Here is a 21,460-nt window from a genome sequence, read left to right on the forward strand (position 1 = left end):
ATTATCAGCTGTATCATAGTGTTGTCCCTCACCCCCAACCCACAAGCATAATGAAGACTGTACATAGTTCTTACAGAAATTAAAGGATTGTTGCAGGGATTACTGAGAAACAGTCTGGTTCAACTTAGATAAGAATTCATTACATATTTTACCATCAATATGTTATTTTGGACTATTAAATCTATTTGACAGACGCAAAAGAGGAAGCACAGTGGTTCCTCTGAACTCAGAAGGTGGGAAGCTTGCACTTCACACACTTTAACTACAATCCCGTTTGATCAAAATGTAAAATACAAACATGTTATCCATTCTATCACAACCTGGGGTAGAAAATAGGAGTGCCTAGTTTTCACAGTATGTCTCCCAGTCACTCACAATTCTACTAAGCAACTCTCATAAACCCTATACCTCAAAAATATTTAATTAGTGGCTCCTTATTAAATATAGACACAATGAATTTTGCATTTCTTATTTAGGTATTTAGGTACTTAAGAGATTATACCTATTAGCATACAATTTAATAAAGAATAACAATGAGTGAACACTTTGCACAGATTGCTTACTGGAACTGGGAAGAAATATCTGGCATACTGCAAAATACAAGAGAGTCTGCCTGGAGAGGCTGAACTCTATTGTCAAGGTGTTTTCCAACCTAGATGATTCTATTCTTTTATGACACACAGCACTCCCAGGAGAGAACATGCTTTTTTTCTTCATTTTTTATTGAGCTTCCCTCTGTTGCACAGAATCGGTCAGGTTGGAAAGGACCACAGGCAATCATCTGGTCCAACCTCCTCTTTCTTTCATTTATACCATTTCAAAAAAAATACACTGAACCCCCACTTATACCGAGGACCCTAATACCATTTGCAGCTCTGAGGTCCCAATAAAAGAAGAATGTGGCCCTGTTCGAGCAGGTTGAGAAGATGGTCACAAAAATGATCCGAGGGCTGAGGCACATCTCCTTTGAAGGCAGGCTAAGAGAGTTGAGGTTGTTCAGCATGGAGAAGGCTCCAGAGGGACCTTCTAGCACCTTCCAGCACCTGAAGGAGGCCTGGCTTCCAAGAAAGATGAAGAGGACTTTCTACTATGGCCTCTAATGACAGGAGAAGGAACAACTGTTTTAAAACTGAAAGAGGGTAGTTTTAGAGTGGATATTACCACAAGACTGTTCACTTTGGAAGACACTCCTAAAGATCATCTAGTTCCAACCCCTGCCAAGGGAAGGGACACCTTCCACCACATCAGGCTGCTCAAAGTCCTCTTAGGGCCCTATTAGGAAGGCATTTGTTACAATGAGGGTAATGAGGTTGCACTGCCCAGGGAAGCTGTGAACACACCTTCCCTGGCAGTGTTTAAGGCCAGGTCAGAGAGGGCTCTGAGGAATGTGTCTGTAGAAAGCTGTCCCTGCCCACGGCGAGGGGGTTGTACTAGATGATCTTCAAAGATCCTTTCCAACCCAAACCATTCTATGATCCTATATTCCATGATTTTAGCATATATTCACGATATAGTTCAATAATGTACCCTGCAGAAAAGTCATTGCCTCAAAGAATCTCAAAATTGATGACAGATTGAGACCTCATTTCTCTGTGGGAACTGAGACAAAGAAGAAACACACTTTCATCTGGTAACAGACACCTAGCCAGACACCAGACGGCCTGTCCACAATCAGCCAGGAAAAACATACTGTGCAGAGGATTTAAACAAGGGCCCCAGACTGCAGATCTACAACCTCTGCCACCAGAGAGGTATCAGTGTTGCTTCAACTTCAGAAGACTGAAACAGAATGCATGGGCAAATTTTCCACTGTGTTAAGGTTTGCAGTTGTATCTTGATTATCTTCCATTCAAATGGCACGCTGAGATGGAAAAATGGAGAAAGATGGTGATCTTTCACACATCGAGAGAACAGCCTGTTAGACAGGGAAACAATTTTGTCTCGCTACTTTAGCACACAGATACAGGGAGGCAAGACAACCATGACATTTGCACCAAAATGCATCCTTCTCAAGCTTTAGCTTTACATGCTCATCACTTATGAAAGCCCACCAGAAATTCCCACATGTGAAAGGCTGAGCTGTTAAAAATTTTACACATGTCATGTTTCACAAAGAAAGGCTGTGACTCAGCACTGGACAGGACAAGCCCTACAGCATTTTCAGCCAAGCTGTCAGCTGCTAAAAACAGCAACTTTATTTTTGGTTGTATGGGAGATATATTTCATTATTCACTCATTCACTGCAGTGAGCAAGAGGGAACCCTTACTGATGAAAGGACAGCAATACTCACAATCTTAGTAAAAAAGGCTTAAAATTCTACCATTACCTATAATCAGCATTATTAAAACCATGATCTCAGTTGATGCTCCTCTAAGTAATAGCAGTAACTGACAGTTTAAATACAGCATGGAAGCCACAAAGTCATGCCACTAGACGTGCTAAATAAATTTTAAATCTAACATGTTTTCAATAAAAGCATTGAAAAGGACTATTTCATCTAAATTAATAATCTGCTGTACTTGAAAACTATGGTCAATAGCTACCATTATGAATCAATCAGATAAAATCCTGTCAAGCACAGTTACTCTCTCCCAACAAAGGGCATCATAGATACACCATGAAGACTTTAAAATTCTCCAGACATGGCCATTTACAAATTATTACAGTTCCACAGCTGATATTGAGTCTTGGACATTGTTTTATGGTTGTCCCTACAGCACCTTTATCAACACTAAGTGGCGGGAGTCCAAATGAAGTACGAGCAGCTTTAGTAACTATCACCAAACAGCAGTAACTCCTGCCTAAGCAGAATTTATATTTCTTTAAAGGAAAAAACAGAATTAATTCAAAGCAGCAGTTCATTGTACCGGACCTTATTATAAATACATCAAACAAGACATGCAAAAGTACGGAAAATCAGTATGAAAACCTTCTAAAACCAATCTAGCAACAGCCTTGCAGAAGTAGAGGCTTGGAGATAGGAAGAAGGCGACAGGAATATCAACAAGGTAGGGTAAGTGAATATGATCAAGCAAATGATGGCTCGATGAACAAAGAAAGGACACCTACCAGGAGACAGAGACTGCCTAAGGTGTAAGCCCACGTGCACATTCACAACCTGATCAGGTAAAACACCCAAAAGACTGGGAAGAGGCTTGTCTGTCTTAGCAATGCTACAAAGTGCTCCTCACATGTCTGAATGCAGTGAATAAAGAAATCAACCATGTCCCAATCCTGAGCTCAGGAATATGCTCCCTTTTTGGGGAAGAGAGAGGACCAGATTGGAAATCACATCTCAAGCAACCTGTTTCCAACTCCAAGGAGTTCCCAGACGCAGGTGTCTCTCCTGGGCTCAATTGCTGAAGAGCCTCAAAATCCCTTCCTTGTCATATACACAACGACAAATTGCAGAGAAAACCCATCCAACTTGGCAAGTGAAGCAGTGTCTCAGATACCCAAAGCAATCCTAGCTGCCACACTATTTTGAAAGAAATGCAGTCTGAGCACTTTTTTTAGCAGTTCCTTAGGAAAATAAAGATGATACATATGGACATTTGACGGGAATCCTGTATCACAAGCAATGAAGCATTTGAAGTCTGTTGGAGAGAATGATGCCATAAAAATCTTAAAAACAAAAGACTCAACTCAGCCAACATTTAAGAAACAAAGGGTAGATGTTTTCTAAGAAGGAAAGAAATTAAAGCTATTAAAGCAAAAGAGCTTGTTCTGACTCTACCAAAAGGTTAGAAGCAAATTTAAGAAAGAATACTCTGCTTTACAAATGCAGGCAAAGCATATGTTTTGGCAGTGCTTGGCTGCACCCATCTGCATACTGGGGCAAAAAAGTTCTTTTTAAGGGGCTTGTGCACAAGTGCAGTATCAATATATACAAATAATTCAGCTGTGAACATGTGATCCTAGCTTTTTCTCTGAGGTTTTTCATATTCACAGTAGATACCTCTAAGGAGCATGGTGCATTTTGAAGAAGGTGAAGCAGGAGCACTGGATGAAAAATAAACCACCCATTTCTTTCAAGAGCTACACAGGATTTTTGCTTTGCTGCTGAGCTCTTCTTCCTAAGAGAAGATCCTCATAAAGGAGAAAATTCACAGATAAAGAGAAAATAAATTATGAGTTTTCTCTTGGTTACTTTTAGGGCCACAATCTTAAAATCCCTGAGAACTTGTTGGTACATATGTGGTGCTTCCCTAAACAAAGGAAGTAGTTACCTAAGAACACCTGAAAGCCATGAAATATGCCTGGTAGTGGGCTACAGATGGGTCATGAAAAATAAAGGACAAAACCAAAAATCAAAGACACAGGCAATAAGTTAAATTCATGCAGCTCCTAAGATATGAGAAGAGCTGGGGGTCAAGCTCTACTCTTGTTAAAGTATGTGAAGTAAGAGGTCACAGCACTGTGACTGCTGGACTAAGGAAGTCCATTGTTGCAAGTCTCTGGGGACATGCATCCTGTGAATCCAAGCATGAATCTACATTGTTTTAACAGAAGTTTCAGAAGCTGTATAAAATTGGCTTGCTATTTCCCAGTTTGTCACCAAGAAAATGGTAAGAAGATTGAGTAGCACTTTGATGAAGCAAACCTACATCCTTGCAGGACAAGTGACAAAGCTATTATTTCTGCCTTCATGGAGCTACAGAATATCAAAACAAGTTATTGTTGGCATGAAAAGGTTGACATTTCACTTGACATTTCAAGCTGATGCTTATTTGAGTGGATATCTTCTGAAAACATCTCGATAAAAGAAGCATTTCAGAACTGTAACCAAGTGTCCTAAATGCCAAGAGACCTACTCAGACACAAACTTTAAAGATTCCATACTCTAAGAATTTTGTTATTTTGGACATCTGACTGCTGTGAAATTAGTTTGCAATCTACTGAGAAAAAAAGATTCTACAAAAGTCTCCATATGCCACATTTGGTAGAAGACAATGAATTTCAGACACCTTTCAATCTCCTTACCTCTTGTCCTGAAAGGTAGTATGCTGCCAGAAGACCACCAATGAAGCGAATATTGACCTCAAAAACAGACACTTCAGAATTCTAGAACAGAAAGAGAGCATTAATAAATAATTAACCAACTCCTTAATGAAGGAAGAAAAAAAAATTGTCAAGGCAGAAAAAAGTACATATCCTAAGGCAATCCACATGCAAGGGTCTGTACTGTTGCAGTCTCTAGACCCAAACTGAAATTCTCATGCACATCTTTGTGACACCAAATGACAATTCTAGTTACAGCTTCAACCGATTTTAATAAAATCAAATTAGTTTTTCTCCTGCCCTCTAACCATTTTATCACCACAAAGTGCAATTACAGTAATTTTGGCTGGTGGAAAAGAAGGCAAGGACTACACATTTCTATAATTCAGCATCTTCTCTTTTATGCTTCAGCATAGCACCAAACCTTCTAGTTTAAAAAGATAAAGCAAAATGATAATTAGAGAATTCCCATAATGCACTTTTTTAACCTAAATTACTAAACTCAAATTCAGAGCTCTATTTTAACATAATCTTTGTCTCGGAATAGCTTTTCTGTTATGACAAGTAGTACTGCAGGACCACTGATAAATTCAAGAGAATAAACAATTTTATTGCCTTCCTCCACTTTATTATCCCTAGGTTAAATTCAACAGTATCTTTTGACTCATTTAACCCACAAAACATTAAGAGGAATCAGATAGTTTTAGCAACTGACTCCCTCTGTGCCCCATTCAGCTAATTTTCCACATACACTCCATCTGTCTCCCCCATAAACTTCTCTTCAACCTATTAGACACAGAAATATAGTTTTATTAAGAGATTTTGAGATAGGCAAAACTTTTCCTTTTATCCAGAAAAGTCACTACAATGTGCACTGAACAAGCTGAGTCACCAATCTGCACACAGCTGAAATGACATTTACAGGTACGTCTTTCCTTTTGTGCTATTTCTCTGGTACCTGCAGTGCTTGGATCAAAACTAAATTCATTTTGCACATATTACATATTTCAGAAAGATTATGTGAATAAAAATTTATTCAAACAGCACTGACTAAAACTTGGAAGTTTGAAATACTCCCAAATGTTTTCAGTAAAAGGTTTTCCCTTTTAACATAGAGGTGATACAAGAAAAATAACACCAATGCAGCATGATTCCACTTAATACCCATTAAAGTCATGAATCATACATGCAGTGGGACAGTGTAAAGTGAAACCAATGACTTCCATTTCCCAGTAGAAGAATCCAAGAGGATCAAATTTATGTATTTATTTATAAACTCCAAACTATGTAAGAAAATTATTCAAGTTTGGTGTATACACAAGACAACTCATTAACCTTCAGAAATGGTTTTTGATACATAGGAAGATGTAACTGAACCCCAGAGGGTCATGTAAATTTCTTCCATCCAAATCCTAGACAAATACTGCAAATTTATATTGAAATTGCCTTAGATCAGACAAAAGTTATGGAAGCAATTTAGTTCATCCTCATAATGGCATCATTATCTCTACACTGTCTCTGATATATTTAGGATCTTCAGTTTTAGACTGAATAATTATCTAGCACTAACAGAAAAAGCAGAGTAAAAATTCTTTGATGCTTGCCAGACAGTCAAGGTATAAATCAAAAGGAAAAAGCCCAAACAAATAATTTTTGAAAAGTGGGTTAAAATAAAGAAACAACAGAAAGCATTTGCTGAATTTGGAGTATACAACTATATTTCATTAGGTACATTTACTGAATGAAAAATTGTTTTTGGAACCATAGGGCAAATCTAAGGACTGAAATACAAATTCCATCACAGAGTCTGTGACAATCCCAAAATTAGTACAAAGAACACTAATCAATAAGACTAAAATAGAGCCATTTCTTCCATTTAATGCTTCTCAAGAATGTCAGATACTGTATGACCAACTGGGAAATTCTTGTGATAGATTAAGAGCCTGTAGGAAAACTCACGAATTCAAGTGGCATATTTTGTGTTAAAACTCTTAAGAAATGGAAGAAGAGATTGTATTCTTAAGTAATTTACACATGGTAGTTTTGGGGAAAATTGTCTTTCATAGCTCAGTTATTTGTAACAACTATCAGCCCATAAAACCTCATCTTTGTGTCTTCATTTCTGATACCTGGTTGTTTCTCACAAAACATTTTCTGTTACTTCCATTATCCAGTTATAATTTGTACTTTGAAAATACAATATATAGGTGTACCTCTACTTAGAATCATAACTGTAAAAAGGTCATGGCATTTTTTTTTCTAAAACAAAGTTAGATACACAGAGAATGTCACACCTGTTACAAGTTCAGATCTAACACTTTGATCTGTAATTTTTATTAAGTTTCACCTGAAAGACCTCTTCCAAGATGAACACTTGAAAAGAACTACAGAAATATTTAGGGCAGGATCTACTCACCACACTGAAATCAAGATTTTTGTCAATCCATTCTTGTCCTTCTCTGAATTCATCGTGAAGGCCCATGATATAAAGAGTATCCAATGCATCTACTATGGTAGCACCCATTTGTGAGTTTCCTACGTGCAAAAAAGAAGGATTTCTATTACAAGTGACTATTTCACTACTTTTCTTAAGCATCACAAACATGAGAAAATAACCCAAGCAGTAGCAAAGCAAAGTTACTACAAAGGTGTCAGCACAAAGAATTATCAAAGAATTATCCTTGCTCAAATAATGAGCAAGGAATTATCAGGTACAGAAGAGAATTCCCACTTCTCTTTGAAAGTATCAATCCTCTGGCACAGTTTGGCTTCTGCGGAGAAAAGAATGCTAAAGACAGAAAAAAAGAGCCCTTCTCATCTGCTTTCCCAACTTGAACTTGAGCAACTGTACTTTGACACCAAAAAAAAAACCCCACAAAAAATCAAAGGACAGAAAGATATTCAGCTTCAAAAAGCTACTAGGAATTCTAGGACAGAAGCATTAGGGGAGGGGAAAAAAAAAAAAAAAAGGCATAGGCAAGATAAAGCAATCAGCACTTGCAGTAATGCCTTAGTAATGCCTTGCATTTCCCAACATTTACTTCTGAAATATTCAAAGTTTGGCAATTATGGACGCTAGCTAATGATTGAAAAGCACGGCCTGATGAGCAGGGAAGCGCTGGCCGGGCGCGAGTGCCAGAGCCGCAGTCCCAAGATGTTCTCCTGGGCGTCTGCAGGGACGCGCTAGGAGCGCTAATGGATTTCTCAACTGTCACCACTTCAAGTGGAGCATTGAAAGCCAAATAAAAATCAATGGTGCTTTAAGCTGAAATGCCATTCACTTGAAACAGCAGCAATTTAGAGCTGATTGATGAGTGACTCATCGGTCTGTGCAAGGGATGAGGAGATGGTGAGCCCTGGCCCGTGAGAGCCCTGATCTCCCTAGGCCATGCCAACCAAACCTGCTGCCCTCAGTAGGCACAGGTCTTGGTTTCTAGAGGAAACCAAAATCATCCTGAGTTATCTGTTTTCATGAAGTGTTTAAAACTTCCTGTGCACCAACAAAGTCGCCAAATTTCACTGTCTATACCTGTAATCTATACACCAGTGCACGCTGGTTTATAAACTCTGGTGAATTGATTTGTAATTTAATGATGCTAATGACAAGTCCATTTTAGGGTTCTTTTAATGTGCTTTCCACCACTAATGGGAATCTCTACAGCAGTGTTCCTGCTTGGTAGTTCTTATTCATCCATTTCTGACTTTCACATGGTTAGAGCTATATTTTTTACCCTCAAACATAACAGTAATTGAATGAAGCCATCATCCCCACTGTGTTTCTTTCACACATCTAAATGACTGAGAAAGCTTAATTCCATTTTCAGGGACTTCTTTCTCCAGATAATAAAAATTAAACACAACAATATCCATGACAAAGTAACCACCAACTAATTTTTAAAGAATAGCCATGCATTGCTTTTAATTAATTTCAATTAGATTTGAAAAGCCTGAAGTTGGCAGTGTTTGTTAAGAAAATTCAAGTAGAGATTGGGACACGCTACCTTTTGCAAGATTAATTAAAAGACAAATCCTTTGACAAATTGTCCACCAGCCATACCTATAACTCTCTGGAAATGAATTCACTGGGGTGCTCAAGTACTGTAAGGTTTAACACCTTCAGCCAAATGACAAATTCCACTGCTTATGCTAAAGTGGAGGCTGCTTTGAGCAGAGCCACAGCACTGTACTTAACTTAGCACCTTCTCAAAAGCATCATGTGACAGTTATCTAATTTATCACTTCAAAAATATGCAAATAAGACCGTGACACAAGGACTACCTTCAGTACCAGCTGACAAAGTATTTTTTTTTACATAAAATTGGAATGTGTTATACAGCTTCCACCACATGCTCAAAGTAATTTCTGTTCCTTTATTTAAATCACATTGATCAAATTGTCAAATACACACAGTGTTTGAACGAATAGGGATACATAAGTCTTGTGAAATCCTGGAAGTTCCTCTTGCAGTAGTTTCAAAAAGTAAAAACTTTCCAACTTAAACACAGTGGTAATCAGATCAGTAAGCTCTCGTATTCTTCAGCTTGCAAGGGATGCCGAAAACAAGTTGCATGGAAATGGCCTGTTGTGTCATTGTCCACCACCCTACCTCCCCACACCTACTCCAAAGGACTTCAAACACCACGGTACAATCTTCCACAGTTTTCTGGATCTCAGAACTACATTTCACTGTCAACAATATGGGAGAGCAGTATGTTGGGGGCAAGAATATCTACTTGCCAGATGTCAAGAAAGTATCTTCAAAACCACAAATTTAAACAATCCTTTTCACCGAATTCTCTTTGCACAGAGCCACAAAAGAAGGGCCATGGAAATTAAAAAGCACACAACTTTTGCCATCTAACAAATCCAATAGATGAATTCAGAGAGAACAGAAAAGAGCTCTCTCCAGAGCTGATCAAAGGTGTTCAATGTTTCCCCAGAGCATCCCATAATGACTGAAAAATATGACCTCACCAAATAAAGACAAGAAATTTGCTTTCACTATCCCTGTGTTAAAAGTGAGCCCTCAACCCCATATACAGAGATCTCACCTAAACCAGTAGGTCCCCAAAAGAGATTGCCTACAAAGCGCTTCTACAGAGCCTTTGGTGCTGTTTGCAGCCACAGAAACAAGTGTAGCCCAATAAAACTGGCTTGTTCAGTACTTTTTGTCCCTAAGAGTCAATTCAAAGCATAGGCTTACACTCTGAGATTTTTGTCTGGGCCATACCCTAATACTTTGTTCAAGCCCTCATTCCAGCTGCCTTTACATTCCTTTCTTTCGCCTTTTATGTTTATCTTTTCTAGAACCATGCATGTCCAACAAAACATGATTGAGAAAAGCCTGTTCTATTCTCATGTGCCTCTTCCCTAAGCAGTGATGGGCACCTGTTTCTGAGGCACAAATCAGTGTGGTTATATTTTCTAGACTTCACGTGAGAGCCTAACTCTTTTTTATCCCAATCTCCTAAAGACAGCATATACATTCCCAACCTATAATAAATTATTCGTTTTTTCATATAAGCAGACTATTTCAACCAAACTTGAGTTATTTTTCTTTTTTCTACACATGAGTACTTCTTCCTTGAGGAAGACTCAGAAGAACAATCTTTGCATTTTCCAATCCTTTTGGCTGAAGATGTTTCCAAAAGGTCAAGAGATGACAAATCAAAATTTTGCAACAGATTGTCTGCCCAGTCTTCTTCCTTTAGTGTCAATCAGGCAGCAGGAAGCAAGCTAATTCCTTCCTCATGGGCATTGAGGTGGAAAAGTCCAAAATGCAGAATTCACACTCAGAAATCTTGTGTCAACAAGAATACAAGGCAGAACTGAACATAATGCAATACTGAGGACAAGACACATTTAACACCTTGGCTACTCCATACTGTAAGACAGGTACAACTTAAAACTATATATGGGCTATATGATGCTTGGTCAGAGTAAAATTAGCTCTCAGCTTCTTTCTTCAAGGACTGTGTAGAAAGGATGTCACTCTTAATTTGTTCTTAAGTAAGACCTTCCACTGAATTCTTCAGTATCTACAGCTTGACCAAAACAAGCAGTGACATTCCTCATCTTAAAATGTACTGCACTTGCAGCAAGGCATAGACTGAAAACTGAAGAAGGAAGAAACAGCAAGTGTTCCAGTCACTAGCCTGCACTAGGGTCAGTGTGCTGCTATAGGTAAAGCAGAAATGGATAGGCAGTGGTCCTTCCCCCTACTGATGCTGATAGAAACCATTCATCTAAAGTCACAAAGTGAAATCATTTTCCATTCATAATAGAGAATGCTCCTTTTTCTTCTTTCCCAGCCATGCCAAGATCCATAAATTTTGGATCAAAAGGACAAGGGGATAACCTTCCTGGAATTAAACTGCAGAAGGTATCATTCAAAGTGCCATAAAGTAACTCTAAATGACGAGATAACAGTTTATAGTATACACTTCTTGCTACCACCTCAAGCAGTCTATTATTGCTCCACATATAGAGGGAGCAGATGTCTCATTGTGGTGAAAAAAGTCTATAAAACAATTAAACTATAACAGAAAATAGCACTTCTGCTAGCTGAAGGCACTCCTCCCAGGTCTGCCTCTGTTCAATACAAAGGCTCAGCTAGTCATGTCGCAGAAGATAATAACCAATTCCAAAAAGGCTCCGTTTTAAAAACGTCAGATTAGGAAGTTTCCTTTCCATATAATTATAGTTCTAGTTGATTGAGCTCCAAATTTAATGAAGTTTGCCTAATGAATGCAATGCCCATTCTTCTAAATAAAACAGAACATCCATCATGAGCTAATGGAAAGAATTTAGCAGTGAAATAGCTGAACTATTAAGAAAATCATGCAGACTCTCATTAAGCAAAAGTATTATTCCAAAGGACTGCAAAGTGGTAATTCAAATTTGTAGTTAGACTTCAGTTTCTTGAGATAAGTCAAATAATTCCTTCACTCAATGCCACATAAAATACAGTTTGAAAATTCTAGCAAATAATATGACTAAGTGTAAATATCAGGGCCTCTAAAAGAAAAACAGTCTTCTCATCTAAAATTCTTTCAGTATGCCAAAGCACTAGATGAAGAACTGGCTTATTAGTACCATTTGGAAGTCCCACAAGAGACTATCAGAGTACAAGGGAGACAGATTGCTGTCAAGTGTTCCACAACAAAATGAATATGAAGAAAATAAATAGCCCATTTTCATTATACCATAAGAAAAAGTATAGAGATTTAGAACGTCTGATATCACCCTATATCAGCTCAGAGTTTCTTTGTGTATTTATTATGTGGAAGCAGAAGAGACTATAAGCAGTGAGGTACTAGAGAAAATATATTAATAGATCAACTATGCATAGATCAATTATGAACAGAAAAGACTAAAGATATGATACCTAGACAAGTTAAATAAGGAACAAGACGACAAAACTCTGCACCAACAGACTGAAGTCATGCACTAAGCTGAAAGGTAACCATCAAATAGGTGCTTCACAGAAACTTTGATTATTTAACATCTCACCCATACCTCCTCATTACTTCAACATGTATACATCACACACAAATCTCATTACCTCTCCTAAAAACAATCCATAGGAGCTTTCATTGGTCTAAGTGGAGGGTTGAGCAGGGATACTGAGTCTGCATGGGAGCAAGTTAATTTTCTTCACAGCAGCTTGTATGGTGCTGTGGGGTTTGGATGTGTGACTAAACCAGTGTTGGAAACACATGAGAATTTTGACTATTGCTGAGCAGTGCTTGCACAGCATCAAGGCTTTCTCTTTCCTGCCCCCCCTGAATCCCCACAGTAAATAAGCCAGGGGAAGGCATAAAGTTGGAGAGAGAATTTCCTTCTTAGCCTTTCTCCCTATGCCTGTGCTCCAACACCCCTGTACCACAAGTGTGTGAATGTCTTACAACACACTTGGCACTTACCCAGAGACTTGCTAGAGGAGTAACAAACCTGAAGGAAATCCAGCCTACTCAAATGGATCTCTCATTACCAAAATGTACGCTGCTCCTATGAAGTCAAGGAAACCAGCCTAAGTGTAAAACTACCAAGGCCACTCTGCTTCCAAAGAAATCATATAAATACAAAGAAGTCATATAAATAGATGCATGTAACCATTCCTACTCTTCTGCCTCAAGCAGTAACTGAGAAGGAAGCATTTTATTTTTCCTCAGAAAAGACAGCAGATGACACGCCCAAAAGCAGGATGCTCATCAGTCCATTTACAATCAAGGTAGGGTTTTCATATTTCCTAAACCAGTGACAAAATCACACAGGAATAAATAACAGTAATAAAGACTCTTATTCTCTTTGGCAAGGATAGCCTGCAGACATCAGCAGCAGCTACATTTTGAAGAAAGCTAAGGGAAATTGCAAGACTGAGGAGGAACAAGAAGTTAGATACACTAAAAGCATTTGGGCAATTACTGAAGACAAGTGTCTCTACACCACACAAAGAGCAAGTATCTCTGTGTTAAGACATCCCTGCAATCAAAATAAATTATTTTATACTCTAGAAAGCAGACTTATCTTCCTAAGCAATAAAAAGCTGGAATCCATAGTTAGTTATATGCAAATGCTAGAGATATAGATGCAAGAAAATAGCTTTCATTCTCAAAACAACTTCCCATGGCCAATGGGATGGTCATATAGACTGACAAATAAGATACAAACAGAAATAGTGCCAGAAATACTATTGGTCTCAGCCTGTCTCATATCTGATTTTTTTTTTTTTTGCAGGGCCCTGGACAGACATCACTCAGTGGAAGCTGAACCTACTCCTACTGGTGCAGAACATGCTTGATTGGTGGTGAAGCTACTTGGGGATGGAGGCAGGATCAGCTTGCAAAAGGAATGTAAGAGGACCAAAGCCTCAAGGGGTAATTTACCATAATTTCTAAGATAAATCTCCACTAAGCAGGCAACCTCAGCTTCAGACTCATCCAGCACTACTGACAGAGCAACCCAACCATTGGGGTGTACACAAGCATAAAGCAGATCCTCCCCTTTCCACCATAGTGGTTCCAGAAACAAAAGAGGAGATGTAAAGCCTCCCCAAGGAGAAATATATACTCTCTCAACACTCTGAAGTGTTACACTCTGAAGGTAAAAGTTTAGTTATTTTTCACATAGGCAGTTATTTTAATTCCCAGACTCTGAGTGAAAATGCTTCCTTGATAAACTCAGCCTGACATTCAATACAGAGTTATTACAATCTTAAGGAAAATAAATATTCTTGTTATTGTTATTCCTGTCTGCCCAGATTCATAATGGCTGAAAAATACATACTGGGCAAGACTGCACTATATATTAGAAAATACACCAATTTCTAGTCCAAAAGATTTAAATAATTCAAGTTTTTAGATTGTAGCAACAGAAATTCTTGATGTGACAGACAATTAGAGACATAGTATGAAAATATGTAACATGAAAATTAAAAGCAAACAATTATCAACAATTTTCTGTATCTCTAATGAGAGTCTGGCAATAAAGCTGCTACTGCTGAAGCATACCACTTGCAAAATATCTTAATGACTCACGAGGAACAAGATAACGTTTAAGAAAATTAATTAAACTTTTGAACAAGAGAGTTTAATTTCACTGAGAAAACAAGTGCCTCAAAATTAGTCAATGAAACTACACATTTCATACAAAACTGCAGTGTATGATTTCAGCTCAGTCATAAAATGCAATGAATAAGCCTGTAAGTATCCATGAAGAAACCAATTGCCTTTAACATTTTAGACTAATTAAAAAAGCAGAACAAAAAAATAAGCATGTTGATTGCTTAGTTCTGTTAAATTGCTGATAATAGACAACATGAAAAGGAGGTCTTAATGTTTTGTATCAGACAATAGAGTACTTCAACATATAAATAACATTAAATGATCAATTTTAATGCTTTCCTTAATTTCATAACTGAGGAAGTCATGGGAGTAGAACACGGAATTGTATGCTAGACTTTGAACCTATTAAAAACTGGACCTGCTGGTATTTGTTAATAATCAACAAACTGCTGCCTGAATACCCATGCTCTTAAGACTCGAATTTTAAAACTTTGTCTAAAAATCTACACGGCAATAAACCTTCCTCTTGACTGCTCTTCAGCTGATTGATTTACTTTGCTCCTTAAATCTTACATGGCCCTTCAAATTAATTCAAAATTCATGCAAGCAAGAGCTGAATGCAGTCCCCCCTAGTACAAAGACTGAATATCCTCAGACCATTTCAATTTTCTACATTTCTATCCAATTTCCTCCATATTTTTTGTTCTCTTATTTTTAAAGCACCAAGACCAAACTCTATTACTGTATACAGGAGGAAGACTGTGTGCAGACCATAATAAAGATTAATGTCGGAACTATAATATGAGTTAGTGGAAGGTTAAGACCTGGTGATAACTGAAAGCCACAATGTCAGGAGAAGGTTAGGATGAATTTCAGAGTAGGAAAGGAAAGAGGGAGAGAAGATGGCATTGAGTACAAAAGAGGCCATGGAAGCACATCAGAAAGAAAGCAAGAATAACATGTGAAAAGTGAATAGTGACAGCAAATCTGCTGTATACACAAAGCAGTCAATCAAAACTAATCAAAAATATAGATCTGAAGTAAGCCCATTTTAAGAAAACAGGAAGTGGAAAACTGAAGGGAAAAGTATCTGTGGATGATGGCCTGGAAGTATGAAGAGCCTAAACACTAGCAGCAATCAGTTAAACACCACGGCAAGCAAAGCAAGACTAATATTTGAGAGTAAATAAGAGAACAAGATGTTATCTGGACTTGAGTATAGTTGTGTGACTTTATATGAAGCAAGCCAAGTACAGGTCTTCCATGACAAGATAACAATCTCTCACAGATAATTGTAAGCTAAATTACTTTGTCAGCTAGGCAGTAGGAAAACACATATCAAAAAAACAACACCTAAGAGCCATCATGGCACACAGGCTTTTCTATCTTTATATTTGGGCCACTTCCACACACTTTGGTCGAAGCCACGTCCTAAATTTTCTTTGGGACAGCATAAGAGGAGCAGATTTCCAGTGGGATAGCCATAGAACTTCACCAGATGGGTGCAAAACTTGAGTGAACAGTAGCAGTGTATCAGGCACAAGCACAGTGCTCCACTCACGTGATTGAGCTGTTCCTGAATTCCAGCTGCCTGGTGCATCCTCTGGCTTCAGATGACAGCAAAGCACACCCACACCTGACTCCCTCACTGTACACATGCCCATGGAGTTGTCCTCAGCAGATTTAGGTTTAGAGCTCAGAATGCTAATTCTTACTCAGCTGTCATGCCTGTTCAAAACAAGGCTGCATGGCCTTATCTTCATTTCCTTATTATACCCTCTGCGCTCAATTCCAAAAGGTAGGAAAAAAGTTTAAATTCATGATTTAAATTCAAGCATTCCCACAACCTAAATAATTCACAATTCAAAATAAACATTAAGTCCAAAGATTTCCAACAAGAAACAATTTTTTTTTCCTCAGAGCAAACCATCTGATTTATAAGAGAAGAACAGAAGAGAATGCTATTGGGAAGAATCAAAATTCTGAGCCTCAGCCCTAAACTCTAGCATGAATAATTTTTTCATTGCCATTTCATGCAGATGTTTACCTCACTATCCTATGTGTGTGTAGGTGAGGTGTGTTTATCTAATTTCACTTTGCATTTGTGCATCTGTTGTTTGTTTTGTGGTATTTTCTCATTAAAGCAGAATTTTCAATCTTCTGAATAGGATTTAACGTAATTGATTCAGACACTTAAAGAAGTCACTGAGTACAACTGCCCTAATTATGTTGTACACGAACTAATACAAACTGTGTGAGAAGAATTCAGTAAGAATATTGTATTATTAAAAAGAACAAGACAACAGCTGCTTGTGGTGAATTTTCCTGTTTTCCTGATATGCATAGGCACACTTTTGACAGTTTGATGAAATATCAGTGACATTCAAAAAACATTCTTACTAAGCAGTTGTTTTTATCTACAGCACCAGTACTGTAAAACACTTAAGAAGGAACATACAGACAGATTGTATCCTGTCTGCACAAATTTGCAAGTTTCAGAGAACAACTATATTCTGAATAAGCACGATACACATTGCAGTGAAGCAAATCAGTGTTAACAAATCACTATTTGCCCAATTGGCAGCATCAATCAGAAAACAGCTTTAAATGAGATAAAAGAGGGAAAAGTCAGAAATTTTGTAGAGGGATGTGTTGTCTTAGCATCAATGTTAAAGTCTTTTTAAGAAGTGAACTTGCATATCGGCAGAGAACATACACAGAAGGGATGTGAGACCATCCCTTAACAAAATCTCTGAGAAAACTGACCTGCCACACAGTAAAAGAAAATTGTTCTCGTGCAGATGAATAACGGTTTAAAAGATAGGAAATGGGATAAGTGTAAACAGCCATCAGTGTGAGGTAAAATCACCAGTGGGATCCTACTGAAATGATTAGGTTGGACAAAAGCTTAAATATGAAATAACTAAAAATATTTATAACATTAGCATAAATCATAGGGTACAGTGGTGAGGATTTCCAAAAGGAATGTTATTGGAGAAATGCTACCCTGTACTGTGTTTGTAGACTCAAGAAGGAGCCTAAAAGACAGAGACTATCATTATTAGGAGAGGAACAGCAGACAAAACAGAAAATGGAGCAAAGTTTTAGCCTTCGTCTCAAAGACCAAAAAAGACCCCAAAACCACTGCCTTGAAAATATACAAAGAAAGAAAATAACAACATATTAGGTATGAAAAATGTAAGTAAGATAAATGAGTTTACAGGCTAAAACCCTCCATGCAGGACAGGGGCACTACTGAAGGCATATGCAGTTCTACAAACCCATGAACGGCAAGCAAGAGATGAATAATGGATTTATTTCTTTTTTCCAACACCAAAAGCAGTAATCCAGGACAGCGAGCAGCCTTCAAAACAAAAAAGTTTTCTACACAATATCAAATCAAACTATGGAACCACTCATAGTGGGTTATGTTGCTCTTATGGTTGGCCAGACTCCAAAGCAGTTTGGACAAAATCAAGGAAAAATCAACTAGAAGTGATTAAATAAAACTTGCTGCCTCTGACCACAGAAACACTAGCACTATACAAACTTCTGTAAGGCTGTGGAGTACTCTGAGACAAGCTCACTATGAGCTTTTCCTGCTCTTACATGTCTTCCCTAGGTACCTGCTGTGAGCAATTTTTGAACACTGATTAACAATCATGTTTGATCTGTCATCTGACCTAAAGGAACTTTTCTTCTGATATTAGAACACGGTTCTAGTTTCAAATAAAGCCAGCAGCTCAAGAGTTATGCTCTTTCTCAAAATTTTATCTTTTCAAAGTTCGTCTTACTGGTCAAAAAATACACATTCAATGTACTTATAATATTCAACATTATCTTGCTGTAATCACTCATTATGGAGTTTGCAGAGGACACAGATGCACAGGCCTGTCTTAAGGCCATTTCCATTTATTTTAAAATTGACTTGAACCTGAAGTACAGAGATTAGGCTGAAATTTGCATTGTGAAATTACCTCTCTTCCCTAGTTAGGAAGAATGGATTTTCTTTCCCTTTCCATTTGCCACAGAAAAAGGCAATAATGACTACATTACTTGTGCATGTACAGTTAAAAGATAAGGACTACTGCTCACTAAGGAGGCTTTTGTTTATCAAGATAACATATAGTCAAGAACATTTTTGTTTACATATACACCTCATATTCCCTTTTTGTGCCCGTTTATCCTCTACATGGATTCAGAGGCTGAACACATGCACAGAAAAAGGATGTTGAGCAGAAGCTGTGATTTCCATCTGTCTTTTTATTAGGATTTTACAGTGAGAAGACATGAGAAGTTTTCCACCATGTTTTTAAAAGGTCGTTCCACAGTCTTTAAAGTGTATAACCTATTTTCTTTCCAGTAAAAGTGTTTGTCTCCATACTGTTTATAAACAAGTATTTTGCCAGCTAAAAACCAAAAAAAAAAACCAGAAAATACAAAAGGCTTACTAAATCAGACACCCTTGACAATTAATATGAACTTCAAAAGTAAATTACAACTAATCAGGTGACAGCAGATGATAATGCCAGAGCAGCTCAGGCAGCCCAGTAACTGCCACAAGGACAGATAACAAAAATGTCTTATAAATTAAAGAATATTTCCAAGGGTAAGTAATAATAAAAACTCTGTTATGGTGTTTTCTTTTAGTGCTTAGAAGAAATATTCCACCCCTCACTTCAGGAACCACAAAGTGGACAAAGAAATCACATTGCTCTCCCAGGCTGTACTGTACTTGTCAAAGGCATTGGAAAAGCAGGCTCCTGTGCCTGACTCATCTCCTCCTTGCCACAGCCTCCCATCCTTGCAGTGTGACAGATGCATTTTCTTTGGGAGTTCTGCTGCTCCTGCTCCCCGGCACAGGGAGAAATGCACTGTCAGATCTCCATTGCTTAGCAACACGAGGAGCTGCTGCAGGAGCTTCCTACGCTGCTGCAGCACCGGGCAGTCACCTCAGCAACTTTCACCCGAGTAACCGGTGTGCATCAGTGGCACTGGCAGCAAAAGGCTGAGGCTGGACATGCTCAATGATGTGGTACAAACCAAGTAGTCCACTGGTATATCAAGGAATATTCAACACATGAGCTTCCCCACCTGAATCCTTGAGTTATTCCCTTGGACGTATCTCGCTCACCAATGACACTTAAAATGCCAGACAAAAAAATCCCTCATAAAAGAGAGGACAGCTTTATTTGGTCAAGCTTTAAGGAAGAGATAAGGCACTGCATTGCAGCCTCGGGGCTCTACCAGGTACCACAAATGCAATCACAATGTGACTTCACTGACAATTCTCTCTTAGAAGACAGGATCCCAAGAGAGAGCTGGCAGGCAGCTCAGGGTAAATTGACTGTTTGCATGGCATGTGAGGTGAAAGAACAGGAGAGACATGAAAGCACTGTCAATGCATGAGACAGCTCTAGTGTGACAAAATACAAAATAATGACTTCATTAAATCTTTGGGCATGAGAATAGGCATGTGTATATACAAGCATCCACAAATTCTAAACTTTTAAAACTTTTCATCACTATTAAAATCTTTCCACACCCTTCAAAACACATCTAGACATATAACTGTCTATGGATTATGTGCATTACCAGGCCATCTTCATATAAAGCAACTCATCTCTAGACAGAACACATCCAAATGCAAGGTTTAGAAGTGCATTGCTAGTAATACTGGAAGTTTTCAATTTTGCAAGAATTGTATCAGTACTTGCCATGTACTTATTACTTGACAAATTGCACATCTTCACTTTATTTGTGTCAGAACTCTTTATTAATGTCAGAACTCTTATTTCAGAAAGCATCAGGTTAGATGACAGTCCACAATTTCTAGTTTTGATGAGGACAGTGCTCCAATTTGCCCAAGCATTGTATATTTTCTTTATATTGTTCCTTATAGTAGTTCAGGTTCTCAAATAAACATATTTTAGAAAAACACAGATTGAAGACTGATGCAAACTAACTAGTACTAACTACTCAATTTAACTCACAATAAAGTATCCTTACAGCTTATGCTATGGTAATTAGTTCATATTATACCAGATACAAACACATACAGTTTAAAACTCTGAAGCATATCCGGACTGAATAATTTTGTTTGTGTTTTCAGGAGATGTTCACCTACATCAAACAGAGACAAATAATCTTCAAACAGCATGTTTCAGGTGGTTACTCTCATCCTCAAAAGCAAATCCAATCAGATTGCATTACAGGGAGAGAATCCAACAATACCATCAACTGATCTGGTTCATGCTAAACTCACAAAACCTCCTGAAGCAAGCTCAGTGTTTGCTGTGCTTGCTCATTATCTTACATGCATCATTTTCATAATCAGCCTCTTTACCCTTTGTGTTCTAATGAGAACTTGACCAGGATCCTACACAAACCCCCTCTGCAACAAGACCCTGCAGCTGCCATCAAATTTTTTCACCAATTTAAGCAGTCCAACAAAAAAGGCCAACTTTTCTTTCTTAGCTTAGCTGCTACAACCTTCAGCAGAGCTGCAAATAAAAATCTAAACTGGAAAGAAAATTTACACCTCTCTGCTGCACCTTCTCCTTGACTTTTATATTTCATTTTACAGGATAGGAATAAATGCCAGCCTTTTCAAAAGCAGTTATCACCCCATTTCACCAAGAGAGAACCTATTAAGGTTTGTTTCATATATCATCTAAATGTAAATATCTTTAAAAGCTCACCCACTCCCAGTCATACTTTCTCAAAGCAGTACCATACTACCAATGCTGTGACCCAGCTGTGGAAGAGGTGCTGCTCAAGATACTGCCCAACTACACAGTTTGAAAGACAGTATTTTTAGCAGACTCTCCTTTACAATTTACAGTCAGACATCTCAAAAAGACTGGCAAGAGTTTCTTGCTGCAGGCCAACT

At 38.0% G+C, this 21,460-nt stretch overlaps 1 protein-coding gene across 1 annotated transcript in view; it reads right to left on the bottom strand.

The window, feature by feature from the left end:
* Window positions 1–21,460, bottom strand: part of MAN1A2 (mannosidase alpha class 1A member 2) — a 132,790-nt gene that overhangs the window by 65,864 nt on the left and 45,466 nt on the right. Inside the window, exons 4-5 of the mRNA XM_059466123.1 lie at window positions 7,419–7,537; window positions 4,985–5,065 (exon numbers count right to left, since the gene is read on the bottom strand). Of these exons, the coding sequence (XP_059322106.1) occupies window positions 4,985–5,065; window positions 7,419–7,537 (200 nt within the window). The remainder of the gene's footprint in view (window positions 1–4,984; window positions 5,066–7,418; window positions 7,538–21,460) is intronic.

This window comes from Ammospiza nelsoni, chromosome 2, assembly GCF_027579445.1.
Source record: "Ammospiza nelsoni isolate bAmmNel1 chromosome 2, bAmmNel1.pri, whole genome shotgun sequence".
Classification (NCBI taxonomy): domain Eukaryota; kingdom Metazoa; phylum Chordata; class Aves; order Passeriformes; family Passerellidae; genus Ammospiza; species Ammospiza nelsoni.